This window comes from Ammospiza caudacuta, chromosome 2 (assembly GCF_027887145.1).
Source record: "Ammospiza caudacuta isolate bAmmCau1 chromosome 2, bAmmCau1.pri, whole genome shotgun sequence".
NCBI classification, from domain to species: Eukaryota; Metazoa; Chordata; class Aves; order Passeriformes; family Passerellidae; genus Ammospiza; species Ammospiza caudacuta.
Window position 1 is genome coordinate 95280617 of NC_080594.1, and position 22349 is coordinate 95302965.

The following is a 22349-nucleotide window of genomic DNA, read 5'->3' on the forward strand; positions in this document are numbered from 1 at the left end:
AAAGTTGATTGAAGGATATAATTATGATTGATGCAGAACCAGATCAGGAGGAGGTCAGAGTGAATTTTATTTTTTGAATATGGATAAGAATTTCCTTGGTGGCAGTGGTATTAGAATTTAAATAGCCAATCCCTTTCTATTTTAGCTTAAAATCTTTGGGTATGTATGAAAACAGACCTTTTCTCTTGTCAAGACAAAATTGTAGGACACAGGTAGTTTGCAATAAATTAACTGCATTAAAAATTCCTTTTTTTCCCAATACCTTCAAATTTTTTTATGAGAAAAACAAAATTTAGTGAGTCCCATGAGACCATGTACCCTTTGAAACAGTTTGCATGAATAGACTTAGTAGGGAGAAGGTTAATTTCCCACACATGCCCAATTTCAGTAAAGAAAAGGATGGATGAGCTTACTTTGAGAGGTAATTTGCTGAGAAAGAGGCCTGGGAAAAGCAGCATGAAGATGAGTGATTATGTCCCACACGAGATGGGGACACACAGAGCTTGTGTGTTTATGTGCACATGATCAAGTACTTTTTATGTAAAAGCAACCAAGGCACGTAACCATTGTGGTGGTGACCACGTTACTTCAGATCTGCTGGTCTGCCTGCTGAATATTCCTCTGAGAGAGTATTAAAAATAGAGATCAACTCTTGTTAAAATGCATGGAACTAAGTTTGCCCAATCATAAAAGGAATGGGGGTTTTTCCTTTCAGAATTAAGTATGGTATGTTACACAGACTTCTAGGGGAAAGGGAGGTACCCCAGTGTCACAGACACATTTTATGAAAAATCCTTTCCTTAGGATTTTTTCTCCTGAGAAGCTGAGAGGCCTCAGGAACAAAATGTAAATAACAATTATCTGCTGCTGTGGAATGCAACAGGTGCATCTGTGATTGGATTCGTGTGGTTGTTTCTAATTGATGGCCAGTCACAGTCCAGCAGTATCAGACTGTCTGGTCAGTCAGAAGATTTTATTATCATTCCTTTCCTTTCCTTGCTAGCCTTCTGATGAAATCCTTTATTCTATTATTTTAGTATATTTTCAATATATAATTTACTTTTAATATAATATATATATCATAAAATAATAAATCAGCCTTCTGAAGCATGGAGTCAGATTCTTGTCTCTTCCCTTGTCCTGGGACCCCTGCAATCCACCAGACCCCAGCATGCCAGGTAAGAGGCAAGGGGAAACATAAACATGTGTATGCCATTTCCACCATAGGGAGAACAAGAGTTGAATGGACAATAAAGTTTGAAACTTTAAAAGTTAAACTCCAGATGGACAATTCAAGAAAAGTGGATTCCAAATCATCTGCTGTGTGCTGCATTTGAGAAGAGAGAGAAGCCTGACTCATGTTCCAGTGCAATCTACAGTGGAAGGATCTTCAGCTTTTTCCCATCTGGACCAGTTCCTTTCAGCACAATGATGCACAAACATGGCTTTTGTGCTAAACTAGTGCAAAATTTGGACTTTCTAAGAAGAGTCACTTAAAAGCCAAGTGAATCCAACTGTTACTGAGGTCTATCACTGCATCAGTGTTAAGCTTTGTGATGTGCCTGAAAGCACACAGGAGGAGAAATATTTATTTCTGGGCTATAATTTAGAATGAAATTATACACACTACCTCCTCATAGCTGGGAATAAACAATTAGATTTCCACCTAATTAATACTGACCACTTTCTCTAGCGATTTTGTTCATCCTAGAAGCAGTCTCTTCAGTACTTCCTAGAAAAATGCTCTTATAGGCTGGCTACTTGGTTGAAAGTGTTATCTGAAATAAAAATCAGCATACCATTTGATGGCTTGATCCATGGACCAGGATTTGTTTTCCTTCTCTTCTAGAGCTCAGTGTTTATTAGATAGCAAGATTCAGAGCTTTCAAATTTGGTTAACATTTCACCATGAAGAATCTTTACAGAAGATGTCTGAAATCTCAAGGTAAGTCGTTGATCTACTTTTGAAAAAAATATTTACATTCCTTATTTTGTTAGGAAGAAAAACAGATCAGTTTTTCTACATTAAATAAGAAACTCAGCAGTTCTCCCTGAAATAGGAAGCCTCTGTACCTAGCAGGACACTGCATCCTATGTATTTTTAAAAGCATAATGCACCATGAGATTTCTTGACCGGAATGAATAATGGAAAACAACAAGCCTTTTGGTGGTTTAAAATTGAATACTGTTTGTCACTTTTAAATGGAAAACCAACAGTTAAATGATTAACACTCAACATTATTAATTTACTGCAGACTTGCCAGTTAACAAAGAAAGATCACATAGTGCCATTTTCTTTTAAAAAACCTTTTAAACCTAGATTGGGACATTAGGCACCTGATAAACTGATCTGTATAATGAAGGAAGTTAATGGATATATTTGGTTTTATCACTCTCTTATCACTTCCTAGTGTAAATGAAGCCTTTAAATGGGTATGGGTTTTGCTTTAGCATTTGAATAACATGAAAATGAATACACCTGTATGTGCAGTGGAAACACACAACAACAAAGCTTTTATAGAATAGTCAAATACTGTTTCTAAATTCCTGTAGAGTATCGGAAATCGGAATATTTGAAAAACAAAACCAAGGAACTTCAGTCTGTCTCCAACCTACCTCACTTCACATCAAGATAACCTTCAGGAAAGATTTTACAGAGCACTGTTGCATGTATTGCAGAAAATATTGAGCCTTATAAAAGTCAGTTTTCAATCAATTCTATAATGTAGCTTACTAAGAGAGCATAACTTAAAAGGTAATGGAAAACACATGGTATTTGATTGAGAATGCAGTTTGTCACTTAAATGATTTTCTATCCTTTTTTTTCCTTTAAATAGGTAAATGTAATTTTATGTGCAAAATGAAGTTGTGTGGTAACATGTCTGTATAGGTACTGTGCTCTTCCTGAAATCCAGATACATCATCGCATTTTTTTTTCAAAACCAGTTTCAATGTAATATCCTATCTAATTGCAATCTATGCATTTTTTTTCTTCTTTGCATGAATAAAGGGGAAAACATCTTCCATATTTACACAGCTCCTTCAAACTATCTTCTCTAGGAGTTCATTCAGTAGAAACACAAAATTTCTTGATGTACAAAAGGGAGATGGGTACAACATTCTTGCATTGTTTAGATAAGAATCTTATATAAATACAAACCCATTCCTCTGAAACCTTTATTATGGGAAGTGCAAAATTAATATAGAAACTAAGGCCTAAGCATTCAACATATGCTCAGAGCAGCAGAAGGAGGGACCAAACCCTGAACTGCTTTGTGGAGGCTTTCTGGGATACCTTCACCCTGATGGAGCCAATGTACTTTGGAGCCTGTAATGGTTTTGAAACTGAAGGAAGTTCTGTAAAATTGTATCACCAAATGAAATAAAATCATGGTCTTTCCATGCACTCAGCCTCTTCTGTAACAATATATGAACACTGCTACCAAATCAGACATCAGAGCACTGATGTTTTTTACTTTAGCTTCTTTAAATTCACAACGTTGCAAAAGAAAAGAGAAATAGGTCTGGGTACCTTAACAGCAGAACTGCAAGGAAACGTAGCAGACTTTCTCATGTATAGCTTATGAGTTTACTTTGGAAAGAACTTTAGCACTTAATCAGTGCAGGAGAAACAAAGCTCTCCTGCACCGGTACCAATTTCTATTAGTTTTGGAACAACCCCCCATCCTCCAGCTCATGTTCCAGCCTTTTTTGCATTTCTTTTTGTTAATTTGCTTTTTTAGCTGGCTACACACACTCTGAAAATCATAGAATTACAGAACTTGTAGGGCTGAAAGGGACCTCTGGAGATCACCCAGTCCAACCCTTCTGCCAAGGCAATGTCACCTACAGCACGTGACACAGGAATGTGTCCAGGTGGGTTTTGAATGTCTACAAAAAGAGAAACTCCACAAGCCCCTTGGCAGCCTGTTTAGTGCTCTGCCACTCTCAATGTAAAGAAGTTATTCCCCATGTTGAGGTGAAACTTCTATTTCAGTTTAAGGCCACTGCACCTCATCCTGTTGCTGGGCACTGCTGAAAAGAGCCTGGCACCATCCTCTTGACATCCATCTTTAAGATAGTTATATTGATGAGATCCCCTCTCAGTCTTCTCTTCTCTAGACTTCTCTTCTCTAGTCTAAACAACTTCTCCTCTAGACTAACAGGCCCAGCTCCTGCAGTCTCTAATAAGGGAGATGCTCCAAGTCCCCTTTGTCATTTTTGTGGTGCTCCGCTGGACTTGCTCCAGTATGAGAAATGAGCGTGAGAACAAACATATTCAATAACCAAATCAAACACTCATTCTGTTTTCTTTATGTACTTACATTTTATTACAGACTAATATGAAACCATCTCATATTCATACTAGAATTACTGTAATTACTTGTGAGCAAACTTAAACCAGTCTTGAATGTTTATATTTATTGCAAGCAGATTTGTATCTCCTGCTTATATATTCTACATAAGGATCCAAAATGTGGCTGAATATAAACAAGTTATATTTGGTTGTCTACAGAAATAAAAGTTAAAAACAGCACTGAAAAGAAACTTTACAGTAATGTATTCACACACTGACTCTTCAAATCAAATAAATGAAGTAGTATATGATAATCTGAACATTAGATTTGAAGGCTGATTTATTTTCAAATAAATGCACCTAAAATTGTTCAATTAAAATAAATGTCAGTATTTGGTGCTGATGACTACAGACATCTTTAATGTTTAAAGCAGAGATAACTAACCCAGCCCCATACAGCAACTTCCGCAGATTCTACTTTACATTTGATCATGAAAGAACCTCTAAAATGCAAAGTGTACACAGCACAGAATTTATGTCCAAGACAATGCAGATTGAAATCCTGTGAATTTTCATAAGGTAAAAAATTAAAGCTATATAAACTGATTTTTTTATTATTCTGCAAAGTAGAATCATGTACGTTTTCACTTTTGTAATACTTTCACAAATTTCCATTAAAGCTTTTTTAACAGAGACAGTAGCATGAGCACAAGGATCCCACTGGCTTCCAAAAGAAAAGTAGTGCAGTTCCTCAATTATGCTATTTTTTTCCTCTTATTTTTGCAAGCCAGTTGGTTCAAGACACACAGGCTAATGCAAGCAAGAAAGTAAACTGTAAGCTTTTACATTAAATGGCTGAACAAACAATTATTGTACATGGTAAAACAAAAAAGATCTTTTGCCACAAGCCACTGCAGGAATATATGAGCTTCTGTGGCCAAAAAGCTTGAAATACTTTCTAAGTCTTCACATACATTTGGTTAGCGCTTACCAGTTTCAAGACATTTATAGAAGCAGTTATGGAGACATTATGCTGTTAAAGCTGCAACAATTTAAATGAGGCAAGTTAGAAGGTTACATACATTTTTGGACTTTTCCTCTTTCTTTTTTTTCTTCATACATAAAAATCTGTCTCCTTTCAGTGTCCCACCCATAATAAAACACTCTAATGCATTTTGATCTAATTTCTACTTTTTCATCTTTTATATCTTTTGCAGTAAAACTCCCAAGTTAACATCTGCTGCAGTGGACTAGGTTTACATGCCAATAGTAACAGGGACTGAAGCAAAAACACATAAAGTGAAGCCAAGTTGATGTTTTATGTTCATTTCATTAAACAGTCTGTTTTAACAAACAAACAGCACCAACTTTTGAAGGTAAAAGTATTGCTAAATCAAAGCAGAAACTTCCACTTAAATTCAAGCATTCTTTCTCCAAAAAAATGACATGTTTAACTAAAATGTCTCAAATGTATACAGGTGTTTCAGCCTGAACAATGTTGTCAACAATATCTAAGTGCAGGGCCACATGAAGTTAGCAATGAACTGCTTTGTTAGTAGGCAGAACAGGAATGCAGCATTTTCAAAAATATCAAGCAAAATTTTCCTTATTTAAGGCTAAAAGATAGAACTCACAAAGTAAAAAAGCAGGAGGCTTTATAGAGTAAAAAAGCTAGCAGTTATAATATAGCACTGCAAGTACAGCGCTCTAATCGCTGCTACCACAAATCCCAACAAAACATCAATAACTTGGGTGAGACTCATAGAGCAACTGACCTGTATTCTAATTTGACATTCATTAGAATTTCAACATTCAGCCACAACTCCATTTTAAGCTAAATTTAAGTGGCCAAAACTTATAGTTATAAAAAAAGCCTTCAAAACATATACTTAAAAAAAATAGAAATGGTGTGTTAACAAATGTATGCGTAAAACAGATTTATAAATAGCTACAGTATGAAAAATATTTCAGTGCAAAGGCAATTTTAAGATTTCTAAAAAATACATTACAAATAATTTGTTAACTACACACAAGAAATTTGTCACTGCTACTGGTATAAAATGTATACCCATATTAACTTCTTAAAAATATATACACCAGTGTTTTATGTAGGGGACGGTTCTGACTGACCAACATTCAAGTCTGCAATGGCAAGTACATGTACACACACCCACACATGTGTATGTATTTCAAAATGCTACTGCTATAAGGATATTCTTTGAAACTTAAAAGTGCTATATGTCAAATGATAAAAAAACCTTTATCTGTGGTGCTCACTGTTAGACTTTGTAAAATTCTGTTATCTTTGGTATACTGAAGATTTCATAACTCACTTTACAATCTCTATTTGACCCAGGGCATTTTAATAATAAATCACTGTTTAATATGAAAACTACTCAGAACATTGTGAGAGACATTTCCTAGTAAGTTGATCTTTCATTTATTAAAAAAGTAAAGTAGTAAGTAAACTTATTTTGCCTCTGTTTTTTCTTGTTAAAACACAAAAAGGGAAATTATTTTTCTCTGCCACCTTTGTCCACATGAAAGACAACTAACAATGTCTTGGCCAGGTCTTCCAATAAATGCTGCGGGTCTGATTTCAAGTATTTTGTTTTCACACTGAAATACATTTTTAGTAATGTCCTCACTGAGGCCATTAACCAGCTGTAACCACCAAGCTGAAATTGACTGAAATGGGATTACTGCTTCAGATATTTTTGCACCCCAAAATAAAACACTGCACTAAAGAAGCAACACAAGGATGCAGCTAAGAGTTGAATTACTGCAAGGTAACATACATGTAGCAGAGAAAATAGAAGTGCAAGTTGGCTGTCATTCTTAAGGGAATTCAAACAGAATCCTTGCAGTCATACTAGTTTCTCTATCCCACCTGTGGTTCAACTGTTAGTCAACAGTTGTGTGCCACCTCGTGGTTTGCCTGCAGAAGCTAACAGCTGTGTGCTTTGTACTACATCTACCAAGCCCATTCACCAGAATCTAACCATACATGCACACAAAAAAATCAAAATTAAGAGTATGAATCAAGATAGCAAAAGATACTCATCCAGCAAAACAGCTTTTCTTGTTTTAAGAAAAAACCCCAACAAACTGTCAAAAAAAGCTTCATATGTAATATTTTCTGCTATATGTATTTTACAATCATAGGGACAGGAAGTGAGAACACCAGGTAATGTGCATCTTTGACAAATTCTAAAATGTTTTAGGCAAAATGCTTACATTCAGTTTGTAAGTAAATACCAACACAGGTGATATTTACCTGATTAACAGCCAACTTGACTTCATATTGTGTGTGCATACTCTACACAAGGATTGTTTTGCCTATCTTTCTACAGGGGAAAACTAAACAAAACCATACATAGCCCTGATTTGGCCACTTACAAGGAAGTGAACATTAGAGAGTGTTTCTTGAAAGCAGATTTGCACAGAGGAAACACCAGTTTGTTCTACAGAAAGAGCAAAGAAAGAAAAAAGGACATGGGAAAATCAGAAACAGCACTTGTTAAATATGCTTTAGGAGAATTTCATTTGAGATAACTGAGACAATTGCTCCTGGCTTAAAATTAAAACTGTTGATCTCAAAATGTAGGTCACTGACTGAAACTGCACTTCAAGTAACAAAGAAAATCACTAAAGATGAGAGAAGTAGTAAATACACAGAAGTCTTGACACAGGATGAAGAGAATTTTTAGTGCTACCAGTCTCACAGTACCAGACTGTGCAGATTGTTCATTGCTCCAGTAGTTCAAAACATAAAAAGAGGCCTATTGGCCATTGGAAGGGTTCATATTTCTAGCTCTTGATCCTGTTTTCTCAACACTACCTCAGACTGCAAAAGCCACATATAGTTTAATATCTCTCTGTAACACATCTGTTTCCTGAAAAAATAAATAAACAAAACCAGTTTTGAAAGGCTTGACTTGGTGTTCTGTCATATGGACGTTTCCAAACCTGACCCACCGTAGTGGTAGCCTGCACTGGAACGCCAGTGCTTATTTGAATAGCCAAAAACAGATGGAAGTACTGAATAATCAATGCCTTTCCACTGCGTAAACATCACTTTTTTAGAATGAGAATTAGACCTTCTTGCTGGGGAATTGCTGCAGTCACTGCTCCTGTATCTTGGGCTTTTCAGACAGGCAAGAGGTGTGAATTCCGAGATGTGCTCTTGACAGTGCCTCGATGCCTTCTGTTAAAGGGAAATCAAGAAACAAATACACAGTAAATAGACAATCTAGGAACCAAAAGTATGTAACTGTTTTCTTTTATAGGACCACTGTCCCCTTGGTATAAAAACACCTTTCCCTAGATCACCACTCTGGATATTTGTTTCATGTCAAAGTATAATCCCTCGTGTTGCTTTGCAATCAACCAGTTTCAACATGATTAGTTTTATACTAAGACTACAGAACCAGGCATGATTTTACACTTAACTTCTAAACCTGATAACGGGCTCTTCAGAGAAGAGATGAAGACACGGAGACCTGCCTTCAAATGAAAGTGTTTTAGATCAAGGTTATGTTTAATTTTGGAATTTCTCCTGGTACATATTTTTATCCCTGAACTTATGTGTAATTTCAAGACAGGACAGATTCAAGCACTTTGCCTGGTAGTTACAAAGAGGAAATTCTTTACAGTCAGTTTGTGCTGGAGGAAGGTTCCAGAGTTTAACACACTTGCTTCCTACTTCTAAGCAGTACTGAATTTTAGACTTGCTTAGGTTACGTGTAGCATCTATACAGGCAATTTATACTGTACATCTCAGCACTACCTTGGTCTGATTGCCCATTAAAATTTATCTTTCTCACACAGTCGCTCCACACTCTGGCAGAACTGGCACTTCCAGTCAGAAAATGCTCAGGACTACAGAACACCACAGCTGCATGACAAGAGCCTGGACGTGTGCACAAATTGAAATAAAACTAACACAGGCCTTTCCCCAATGAGTTTATGAAATTCTTTTCCCTAAATGCACATATAATTTCCAGGTATAGAGGTATGGAGGTTTTGTGATGGTATCTAACATATAAATGTATTATAAACATGGTTCAAAGCAATATTATTAATCAGTCTCTCCATGAATGATACATAAATCAGTTAATCCTGTATCATTCCCTTCTTCCCTGTTAATCAGAACACAGTGATTTTGTCCTTTTGAACACCAAAAGGAAAAAATCACAAAGTAAATATTAATGATGTAGCTTATAGAACTTTGGCTGCCATGTAACATGACACTTTAATGCCAATCACAAACTTGAAACACTACTCTTGCATAATCTGGAGTAATCTGAAAGCTCTCTTAAAAAACACACTGTTGGAAAGGTCACAAAACTCTCCTAAACTGCTCACCACAGTGAGGCCTGGGTTCTTTTAAACACATATAGACCAAATAGCAACAGTATTACATAAAAATCAAGTAACGCATCAGCAGATTTGCTTTGGAAATGTAACGGGGAGTAGTCATACAGTTTGGTAACTAATTTTCCTTTTCTTTGAGCTAGAAAGTGAGCATTTTAGTTACCAGAGATAGTTCTAAAAATAAAATGCATTTTTCTACATATGGTTCCAAGACAAGAGCCTTTACCAAGCCTGAAGCTAGTCAAAGAAGTTGGTGTTTTCTATTACTACTTGTGCAACAGTCATTTAAAGCAAATCAGATACTTCAGCTACCTTCAGTTGCTTTAAAATCATACAGCACACAGAGCACATGACATTTGTCCTTTTCACATACTGCTAACTTTGCACCTTCACTTAGCTCCTCATGTGCTGCTTCTGGGGTCAGGAGAGCATGAAGGGACTGGAACAGTCATGGCATCCAGGTGAGAATCATTACAGTAAAAAGTGTGCCTTCTTACTAGTTTGTCATCAGTGGCATAGCAAGGAGATGACATAAAGCAGAGAACTTCATTCTGCTGGCCTTATGTCTGGGGAATTTAGTTCACTGCTTATGCTGCTGTCTCAGACATTCAGCTAAACTATCACACTTCTCTCTTCATCTGAGGCAGTAGCACAGCAATGCCCTGGTCTGTACAGAACACAGCACTGTGACAGACACTGTCACATGCACAGCCCTGCTCTTCTGACCCAAGGTCCTATTCACAAGTGACTTGCTGTGGTTATCTCCACATGTTACCAGCTGCATTTGGTCTATATATGTACTCAAGAACATGAAAGATGATGGAGAAACTGCTCCTGGGTAAGAATTGCCTCTGACTTTATGTATTCTACACTGTAGTGTAATGTGAGTACACACTGCAATAATGAATGCAGCTCTTACAGAAGAAATGTCACACAACACCTATACATAATACAATGTATTTATATAGGACATGAATATGGGTATTCGATTTATTGGTTTGCTTTACATGATTAACTTTCTAAGACAAAAAGATCTTACCTGTGGCATGGGACATCTCTTGCAAAAACTAGGCTCTCCAAGTAAAACATAATGTTTTTTATCAATACTGATAAAGTACATCAAAAACTCTGGAGGAAACAGTTGATTTGTAAATAGCACCAAAAGAAATTAATCCAAATTGGCAACACATACAGTACTGTTACCTAGCTTTGATCTAATTATGGCTCGGAAGGTGAAAGATTTCCTTCAAGAAGTGGCCCATCGCAGCTCGGCAGTGCATTTTGGCCTGTTTTATGTCTCATACTCTTCTGCAAGGATGAGGAAAAACAGTGAGACTCTTGATGAATACAAGAAATGTGAATGAATTGTACCATTTGGTAACTGTTATAGCAAAGTCTTGTAAAAGTGATGGATTTTCTCACAGTCTTAAAATGGAAAGGTTATCCAGTGTAAAACAAGGTTTCTATTTCTGGATCCTGAGACTAATCATTTGAGGGTGTTTTTAATTCCATTTCAAACTCTGTTAAAAATTACTCTCAAAAGCACTAAACTGACTAAGTACTGCGTGCTCTGTGTCCTGCCCCTCTAACAATAGCCTGCATTGAATGGGAGAGGTGCCTGTGGTACAAATTGATCCTACATTAAGGAGTGGACATCCTGTTTTCCCACTCCCCAGAACACCTGGCACACCAAGGGAGTGCCCCACATGGAGGTGATGGAGTGGTGCTCATCAAGGCTGACTTACAGCTCCATCATTACACTGTGGGCAGAGTGGGCCAGGGAGCTGCCAAGGAAACTTCTTCCACAGCATTCAAATATTGCAACAGCAAGATGCATTGCTTTGCTCCCTCAGAGGAGGAGCCTGACACGAGACAAGGCAGCAGTTTGCTGGTGAACACTTGTCTGAGCACCCAGGGCAGTTGTTCTACAGCAGCTAAGGCCACTGAGGAACAGAAGAATGATGAATCCCAGAGAAGCTTCCCCAGGTTTCCCCAGGTGCAGCAAAGGGTCAAGATCTCATAACATGGCTGATGGCCCATGCTTGTGACTGAGTGAAAGCACAGTAAAAAATCATCAGTCAAAGAGAAAAAGAAAAATATTTCTTTAAAAGGAATGAAAGTACAGAAGTCATTTACAGCTCAGAAACTAAGCACCTGGTATTTCAGCTACCAAATACTTGGAATTGCTGAAACACTGTCAATCAAAATGAAAATTATAAAAATGGAAATAGGATAATTTAAATTGAATTTATATTTTCCCTAACAGAGTGTCTAAAATTCTGCTACTAATGAAAGAAGAATAAAAAAAATAACCAATGTAGATTGGCTATATTAAAAAAAAGCCCTATTGCTTTTTAAAAGTAAAAGCTGAAAGAAACCTTGCAGCTGCACAGTCACCAGTTAAAGCACAAAATTCAGTCTGTGTCATTGAGCCAGAGTTGCAGAGACCACATGTATAAGAAATAGGCAGATTTTGACCAAAATTACCAAAAGGCAACAGATTCCTCCAAAGCTTTTGCAGAAATAATGTTGTAGCTCAAGAAAGACAACAGTTCCTATGTATATAATATTTATATCAATATCCATATACATGCACATATATATATACACATATACTTGTATGCACATATATGTGTCTGTATACACATATATGTCTGTATGTATGTATATATATATATTATATCACAGAAAAGCTCTCTGAAAAAGCCCCAGAGCTATATGTGGAATGTTTAAAAACATTCAAATGTTAATGATGGTAAACAATCGCTCACCACACACTGAAGTGACTCTCAAATGACTGAAAAATCTGGAAGTATAAGAACTGCTTCAAAGGCTTTATGTATTCTTATTGCTGAGTAGAACCAATTTAGTAACCTGGGAAATGGTCACTAGTCCTATGTTTATCTTTTCAGTTGTTCCCAAAGCCATTTTGTTATAAAGAAAGCTGTACATTTTAGGAATGCAGTACACTTATAAAGAATGCTTTTTTTATAAGCTCAGTTCAAACCAATCCTAAGACACTTAAGAGACAATTTTATTCAGAATTGTTGATAGTGAAAAAACCTCTATTTTCCCTCTGATTTATACAATTACAGTAAATTTTACTGACCATCTATTTTTGAGGGGGAAAAAAGGAGAAAATACATTTTTTTATCTTAACCACTTGAGAAAGAAAGGTCTAAAATCTGCAATGGAAACCGACAGTCTCTGAATATTAAGTAAAAAATGGTTTTCTTGCAGACTGTAGGAGAAACAAGATTTACTAGCATTTCTTCTACTTTTATATTAAATAATGTCATGAACTTTCAGGCCTTGAGTTGTTTTCTTTCTAGAAAGAGCACAGAATTTCATAAAAGGGAACATAAGGAAAGCTCAGTTTTAAAATGCATGCTTGAAAAAGAAAAAAGCTGCATTTTCTAGCAGCAGACAAGATACATTAATATATTCCAAAGACTGCTTAAGTGTCACATTTCCAGTATCACATTTTCTGTAGGATGCTAGCAACATCAGCCTAATCAGAATTATCACTTGTTTGTGTGGCCACTATCCCACTTATTCAGGTACAATGGAAACACAACAGGCATTCATCTACAGACAGACCAATGATTAATATGGGGATAAAAGAATCATAGATTCCTGAGGCAGAAACATTCTGTAAAATGCAGCAAGAACCGCGACAAAAATTGATAGTGACAGTGATGGACTGTGACAACAATTCATACAATCTTTGAGATACTCAGAAGGAAAAAGCTGTACTAAATTGTATCCCTCAAAATATAGTTGACATGAATCACAAATGGAGATAATGAGTATGGTAAATAACTTCTGATGATCAACTTTATAAAGTCCTTTGAATGAAATGGCCAAGCATGCAGAAAGGCAGAAAAAAGTCACCTTTTGTTCCATTAGAAACTTAGACTGCTTGAAGTCTGAGAAAGCATAAAGATGGTGGACTGCTCAACAGAAAGGCACTGATGTTTAGTCTGATTTCCCCAGAAGATTGTAGGAAGCAACCGAGCACATCATTTATGTTTAAAGCAAGGTAGCAGTTATTTAGACAAAGGGGATTGGAAGACAGGAAGAAACAAAGAGAGGAAAGAAGAAACACAAGCGATATAACTGGTTAAAAGTCACAGATCTTTGACTAAATATTAAAAAATTAATATTGTCAGTGTTGAGCCCAAAGTCTGCTTGACTACTGATACATTTTCCAGTACGAATAGACAATGTCTGTAAGAAATGCCACAAAACCTTTAGTAGGGGTTTTTATTTACTAGCTTGTTTCTTCACCTTAACCCTTGCTCATTCTCTCTCTTTAGACTTTCAAATTAACTATTCAGAATCTATACTGAGGTCAACTCTTTCCACAAGTAGTATATATGACATCTAATATCTTTGAATGAAAAAACATTAAGTACTGATCTGCCTGGGAATGCTTTCCTGCTATTCTCTATTCTTTCCTGAAGTAAGGCATTATTACACCTGTACATTCCAGGAATACAAAACAGTGGCAGAGGGTTTTACATTTGCCACAGGGATATTTTATTTTCCTTGGTAGCGAAGTTCCTTTATTACTTTCCTCTTAATGCAAAGAACTTTCTCAATTAAAAATCAAAATGCTACCTAATCCCTTTTGTTACTAGTAACTCATTCTTTTAACCTACTGGTGGCAGCTCATGGGCTGAAATGGGCAGGGGCCTTTAAAAATTAAGTTTAAAGCTCAGCACACCCCTACTGTCCTTCACATTCTAACATACATAATATATAAAAGTTTACTTGGGTTAAAATACAGGAAACATTTTCTATTCATGTCCCCAGCATGGCACCATGGTTCCCACAGAACCTGGCTTCCACTCCACCCTTAGAAGAGATTGCCTGTATTTACACAGTCATTTCTCCTTTTGGCCTGATCAGATGAAAGGAGAGAATAGATTTTAAAATACTCTTCCCATGGGTACAGCAGGGCACATTTATGTACAAATAATGGATCAGAACAGGCAAAATGTAAGTTGAAATATAAGAGGAAAAAACTATAAATAAGATATGAGTCAGTTTTAATACATGTGTTTTTGTAGCAGGCATCAGCATGTTATCAGATGTAAGTGCCTCCTATCTACCCTTTTGGAGATCCCAATTCCCTTGCCCTTCTTATCTCCTCAAATCAGAAATCACGTTGAGCCATGTAGCTGTCTCCCACCACCCTCATCAGCAGATTTCCCTGTGGTTGCTGGTATGGAGGCACAAGTGTTGCCCCAGGACTCAGGTTAATGCCACCATGTAAATAACTGGCAGCATTTTTCACCATATTGCTTAGACACCACAGATGGGGAACCTCTGCTTTAATCTTATCTCTGACCTTGGCCTAGGTGATTAGACACTTGTAATACAAAAAATGCCTAACTTCACAATGAAAAAGATTATTTACCTGGATTCTTTCTGTTGCTGTAGGCCACAACTCCCTGCATAAGACCTTCTTCAGAACATCTGGAAGAAGGCTGACAGTTATGAGCAGAATTATACCCAGCCACGCAGGACCACTGGACAGCATTTGCATGAACACGTAATACATTCTCTGATAATTGAGAAAAGGCCTGGGAGGAAAAAAGAGACAATAATTTTTACACTTCACGAAAGAAAGGCTGACAGTATTAAATACAAGAATTATGCCAGTAGTGAAATACTTCAGGTTCAGTTTCCCAGTTTGTGGGAGTTCATCCATCCCAGTCTTCTCAAAGGGAGCTGGTGCTAGCCATGCACCATCTGGAGGTGACTACCTTCCTTTTGTCTTCCAGACTGCAGGAAATATCATGCTGTCCCCTCCCTGCCATAGTGTCTCTCCCTTGCAAAGATAAATTAAGTTCATTCTTAATGTGTTTATGCTCTTCCACGTACCCTTAGCTTGTCCCAGGTATTTTCCACCTTTCTTCTTAGAGTCCCACCCACCATTCCCCTGGTCTTTGCTAAGGCACACTCCTTTGTGTGTATCCTCAGACTAATCTTGTTAACCATCCTTATTTTCACACCTCTCAGGCTCCCATAAGTATCTCTTATTACTTTCATGTTATGCTCCCCATCCTATGCACCACATACTTATCTAACCACACTATTAATACCTTCTCTTCCCAACCTCCCTGCATCCCATGCAGTTGGATGATCATTAAAATTAAAATCATTGCCAGCACTGTATGGTACTGGGAATCAGAGGCCATAATCACTGAGCCAAGATCAAGGGACAGTTTGCAGCAACACTGCAGTGTAAAACCAGTAGGGCAGTTTCCTGATGGTTTTCAAAAAGTGATAGTATTTGCATACTAAAAAGGTAACTAAGCTGAAATTAATTTTTATATACACACAGTCACATGTTTAACACACAGCAATGCTGGTTGGAAAACCATTGGGAAAATGTCTCTTCTGCAAACTGATGCTAAAGAAACTGAGATCTGATATTACTAGAAAAAAGAAGAGGCAGCTAAATATCCAAGTAGTTAAGAAGTAGTTACTCATTTGCAAAAGCCATGCTAAATACAAATCCTTCCTCTAAATTAAATGGCATCTTAATCACCAAGCAATAGTTTGCCCTCTCCTTCTCTAGTCCATCAAAATATTGTGAATACAAAGTAGAATAGTACTTAACTGCTAGCAATAGTTAAAAAGATGGCCTTGTAACTGAGAGCTCTACAAGTGTGAAAAAAAATTTCCAGTCCCTAATGGCAATCAGGCACAGTAAGGAACTGAACTTGTTCCAACTTGATTTCCTTTCCAAAACTTTCAGTCTCAAGTACATAGAACTCTTAATAGCAACCCCCCCCAACACTTTAAATTGGCTATGGACAAGAGCCAATTCCTACAACTAATTCCTACAAAGCTTCTTACCACCATGAATAAGTAGGTGATCAGACACCTACAGTAACTCCCCTTTGATAAGTAAGGAGGCAAAACAATGAGCTCAAACAAAGGACTCTTGGACATCCACATGACTTTGATATTGAGTTCTGGTCCCTGTCTCTAGTTTGACTGCTACAGCCAGCTTCCTACACAAGCTCAGCAAGTAGGTGGGTAATTACCTTCTGAACAGACATGACCTATTTTGTGACATTTTGATTAAGGCAATGTCAGCTCCTTGAACCAACCCTTGGGCTGCTTTTGACTGACACTACTGAGATAAAACCCAATGGGGTAGTCTGCGGTCTGATATTCTCCTTGCGTTCTTCTTTAAGAAGATTTTAGCAGACATTTATTGATAGAAGATATTGTAATTGCTCTAGTTAGCAATTACAATGTGTTTAAAATAGAGTTCTGGATTATATAAAGGCTACATTTAATTCTGTGACAAAAAGGTGAAATATAACAACTTTATGTTTCTGAAACAACTTTTGCAATGCAGTTAATATTAAGGTTCATACCAAGTAATTCCTCCCCAGAGTAGAGAAAAGACAATGTAGAATACCAGCGATCCCCAGATCACGAAGTGATTTATCCATGTCCAATAGTGTGTATCTATTGCAAGCTGAAAAAAAGGATAATATATGATGTTATTACTATCTAGACACAACAGGAATTCCCAGCAGGAGATAAACCAGAATTATACCCTTTGAAAATAGGGAAGAATTCTACACACAAGTAGTTAAAAACATCTTTCAAGTTTGAGCACAGTTAAGAAGGCACAGATAGCAAACTTTCTATTCAAAGTAATAAAATAATGCATGATGATATAAAGAAACTAACATAAATAAGCAACAATTAAAAAACAAGTTTTAAGAAGTTTCAGTGGATAAAATAAAGCATACCTTACCTTAAATGTAACCGTGAATACAAGCACAGTAAACACCACTGTTCCAAAGGTCCAATTTCCAAATATCTATAAAAAATGGTCCAAAGCAGTTATAGGCAATATTGTCCACCATGTTGTGAATTGTTCAGAGTGAACATCTTAAAGCTTAGTATTGCTTTGTCTCATGACCTGACACTTGAGCAAAGTGAATTCCTACACGATCTATGCAGTGCAAAGTGCTCTGGTTTCTTGCTCTGTGTGTACACACCTCAGATTTCAGACAGACAAAAAAAGACCACAACCAACATTCTGCTCTGAACTTGCAGTCCACACATATATTTCCTAATAAAAATAAAGGGTAGCACAATTAACAAATCACTGAGATTGAAAAACAATCTTGGATGCTATCTTTTTCCTGATTTCCCTTTTCTGTTGGATGTCCTTTGCATCCAACAATTTCTTGGAGATTCAACAGCATGTTATACAGATAAGTATAAGAATGCTATAACCATACAAGTACAAAAACATTCACATATGTTTTAAGGTAAACAACTTTTAACTTGTGTTTGATTTTCTCCCCGCTTGCATAATGACACAAAAACACCTCTGCTTTTCAAGTAGGCAGAAATGACCATTAATGCTGACACAGGGAAGAACTAGTGGTGAATACTGTCACAGAGGATTCCTTGGACTTCAGCAGCTACCAGATGACCAGGTTCAGGATCAAGAGAAATACTGGGAAATTAAGCAACAGTTAGGATGCTGTATTTTAGAAGAGACTGTGTTTGATTCAGAGTATTGCACCCATGAAAGAGAAGTTCCCAAGAGATCCAAATTACTTTGAAAGATAACTCTTGAGATCTCATGAACTCCCTTCTGCAGTTACAACTTCAGGAATGAGACTTCTACGCAGGCATGGAATTTCAGCAGAAGATCCAGTTGGCAAAGTAGGCTGTTACTTCATAGACAAAAAGGAAAAATGGGAGCATTCAAGAGATGACAATATGGGCAGGCATCAAACAGCATAAAAGCAGAAGAACAAATCACATACAAAACTCAGCTCTAACTAGGATTACTGAGGGGGACAGAAAAAGATATTTACAGATATCCTTGCTTTCAAAGGAAGAATGCAAGTCTGCTGATGAAGTGGTAAGACAACCTAGTGGAAAGTCTAAAAAAAATGCTGAATTACTCAGTACTCTGGATAATAGTCTTCACTAACAAACCTCCTCCTTGCATGTGGGATCAACAGGTTAAGTTGTTACTGTGACTGGGCTGGAAATCATGGAATATCCCTGTCAGAACCTGGATGGTGACAGAATATCATAAGCAAACTACCAGGTGGCATAAAAGTAGAGAACAGCTGAAATAATGAATGACAGAGTTTCAACCCAGAGGGACCTGTGCTGATTTGAGAAGCAGGCTAACAGATACCTTATGGAATTAAATAAGGAGAAGTGCAAAGATTTACACCTATGATGGAGCAGTGACTGGCTGTGCAATGGCCCTGCTGAAAAGGAAGTTGCAGTGGGGTTATGTGGACTGCAGGCTGAATACAAGCCTATACTGTGTTCTCTCTCTATACATAAGGTAAACTGCACAGCAACTGAAGAAAGGTTATTATTCCCCTCTACTCAGCTACACTGAAGTTTAACCTGGAACACTGCTGGGCTTTGGGCCCCTCAGTTCATGAGTGATATGAAAAAAACAGGAAATGATCAGTGGCCTGCAACCAAGGTGTTTAGCAGCCTATGGCTCTTCGGCAAAGAGGGGTAGAGGAGCTTAGTTTGGTGAAGGAAAGGTTGTGAAACAATCTAGCAGCTGCCCACAAATATCCGAAGAATTACAATGATGAAGAACTGAAACAAATCCCTCTTCAACAACAAGAAATATTTTGCTTAGGGATTGTGAGAAATTTTTCCACCATGAAGACAGAAGGACATTGGAATAGGTTGCCGTGAAAGGTTATAGAATCTGCATTTCAGAGATACTGAAATCCTGTAAAAGACTAGACAAAGCCTTCAGCAAATTAATTTTAATTAGCCGTGCAGAGAGCAGTGAGCTGGACTTGATTATGTCAAATCTATACTTTTTTTGTATGAGGTCACCCAATATTACATGACACGGTATCCATGTGGGAAGATGATCACACAAATATGCTCTGTGTGAAAAATTTTGAATGAAGACCACAGCTAGCCACAGGACATAAATCAGTAGGAAGCTAGGCTAAGATAATGCAATCAACTGGGAATGGAAAAAAAACCTAAAATAAACAAATGACTGGCCCAGAAGATTCATTATTCATTATTCTCAGTAATCATTTCATGAACACTAGACAAAATTCAGAAAACCTTCATCATTTGGATCTTTTACTTTGATATGTAATAGGCTCATGCCATCATTTTACTTTCTGTGACCTAAAAAAGCCTGTGCAGCTAACACCAGACAGGAATCTGGATCAGCAACTTCCAACCATGCCATTTACCAACCTTCTTCTTGCAGATTCTCTTGTCATATATAGCATCTCTCAGAGAACCTAGTGCCAGTCTACATTTCTGCATACTGAATAGATTTGTCCATACTTGCAATAAAAGTTGCTAGATTAAATAAAGCATTTGAAACAACCTTCCCCTGTCTGTTTGTTAGGCTAGATAGAAAGCATTGCTCTGCAGCCAAATCCCTTATCCACCCATCTTATTGACTCAGAAAGTGAGGTCCCAGCACAGGGACAAGATTCATAAAGCTGCTACTTTGGCACAGAGAAAGGTAAGCAAAGCAATATGGGAAGGTGTGAGTTACAAAAATTCACAATGTCTGTTAACTACTGAATGTCTCAAGATACTATTCATGTCTTCCGGCAATGAATCATTCTTCTGTAAGTCTGTTTATTAACATCTAGTTCATTAACAAGTATTTTTCTATGTTCTGCTTCCAGCCTATCCAAGACTTCCCTTCCACCTACTGCGACTTTATTTGTTGATCTTCCATGTACCAGTTCAGCATTCTGCTCACCTATCTTCTCTCCTGTTGATTTGTATTTCTCATTCGGTTATTCCTTTTAACTTAGTCTCTCTCAACCCTGCTTAATTGCATTTAATGTACTCTGTATCAATTGTAAAAATAAAGAAAACCACCAGGAAATACATTTTATTATATAGGTAAACTAAGATGACATTTGCAATGACTTCTGCAGTGCCTCCCTTTCTTCTTACCTTTCTTCTCTAGCTGGTTTCTAACTGTATGTTTTTGCAACACCAACCATGATGTCCTATCTACAGTAAAATGCCATACACACAAAGCAGCATCACAAATTATTAACAATTTATAGGAGATAAATCTTTGGCATCTTAATTTTGCTTACCAGAAAGTGACCAAGGGAGGCATTTATGAAGTAGGTCTCAGTGATTAGAATTACACTTTTCCATTATTCTACTAATATCACACTACAGGAAGCAAAATGTTTCAAACTAATTTCTAAATACTGAGAAACATTGTGGGGGGAATTGTGTTTGGAAGCAAGCTTAACGGTACATTCATTTTAGTCTGACAGGCATCATTGTATGGGAAAGATCTTTGCTTTGGTAATTTTTCACTAGTTTTGTAATAACAAAATAGTGATTAGTTCATTTGTGGGGAAAAAAAATGTAAATTTTTGCTTCAGCACCCATTTTAACAATCTGGATCCTGACTAGCATCACTATGTATCACTTATGGCATTAGTGTTACTGCCAGTTCTTTTATGTTTCACTGCTTTCCACCTTTCCCCTGTTCAATAATAACATCTTGTTGCAGTAGCAAATCTTTCAAACCTTCAAATTCTTCACTGAATTTTTCCAGATGTAGCATAATTTAAAAACTGGGAAATAACTATCAACACCTATTAGCATTCATTTGTGCACTCATGTAAGTGTCTCTGACTATTCCTGAACACTTGAAATTTTCAGGCCTTAAATCTAAAATTGCAGTTCAGTATCTCTCAAGTTTTATACATAAACACAGGCATGCATCCTCAAATTAATGACAAATTTTCTATCACAGACATTCAAGACTCAGAATGTCTTCTGAAGCAACACATTATCTTTAAGTGTTAACATGGGTATCTAGTTGTAGACTTCAACATCTGAAATTTGAGAATTAGGCATTAATCTGGCTTTAGAGCCTTAGAATTAGATTGAATGTGTGCAATGGAAGACAACTAGAATTTCAGAAAGGAACTGAGTCAGAATATTTGCAAAACAAACTGTTTACAAAATTGGTACAGGTATGGCAACTCTAATTTTCAGCACCATAAGTATATGGTGATGAAGAATTTTGGACATCTAACAGAGAGCATAATGGTACCCAAAAAAGCTGTAGTGCAGTGTGTAGTTCCGTCTAGTGGAAGTTCACTGTGTCCTTAGGAAAAATGCTTTTTAACAAGTGTTCTCTCTCACAGTAGAAGTTCATTCCCTGATAGATGTCACAAAGGTGGTTTTCAATGGTATGTGAACACTGCATTTCTAGCAAATGTGCATGTCGCATACAGGCAACAAAATTGTGTTGAGTTTGTTTTCTCTCTCCCTTTGAGGACATTTTCTAAAGCCATTAAAGCACATCATAGCATAAACTGTAAAAAATTTCTATAGCAAAGAGCCAGCAACGAAACATAGGTTACAGAAAAGTATACAACAGAATAACAAAATGCAAGGAAGCAAAAAGCTTTTTTAAAGTTCATGGTTCTTTACCACACCTCATATACCTCAATACACTTTGTATGAAGTTCCTTTTATTTTAAGTACTTATAGAGTAGCTATAAAGAACATTTCTAACTGTAGGCTTAAATGATATTTTACTGCTCTTTAACAGTTTAATTTAAGAACAGTGAAAGATGAAATGGATATCATGACAAATCCACAATAGTCTTAC

General features: G+C 36.9%; 1 protein-coding gene across 1 annotated transcript in view; it reads right to left on the reverse strand.

The window, feature by feature from the left end:
• Window positions 1–4349: 4349 nt before the first annotated feature.
• ATP11A (ATPase phospholipid transporting 11A) overlaps window positions 4350–22349 on the reverse strand; it is a 117838-nt gene continuing 99838 nt past the window's right edge. Inside the window, exons 26-29 of the mRNA XM_058825194.1 lie at window positions 17466–17531; window positions 17077–17180; window positions 15099–15264; window positions 4350–8504 (exon numbers count right to left, since the gene is read on the reverse strand). Coding sequence (XP_058681177.1) covers window positions 8247–8504; window positions 15099–15264; window positions 17077–17180; window positions 17466–17531 — 594 coding nt within the window. The 3' untranslated portion in view covers window positions 4350–8246. The remainder of the gene's footprint in view (window positions 8505–15098; window positions 15265–17076; window positions 17181–17465; window positions 17532–22349) is intronic.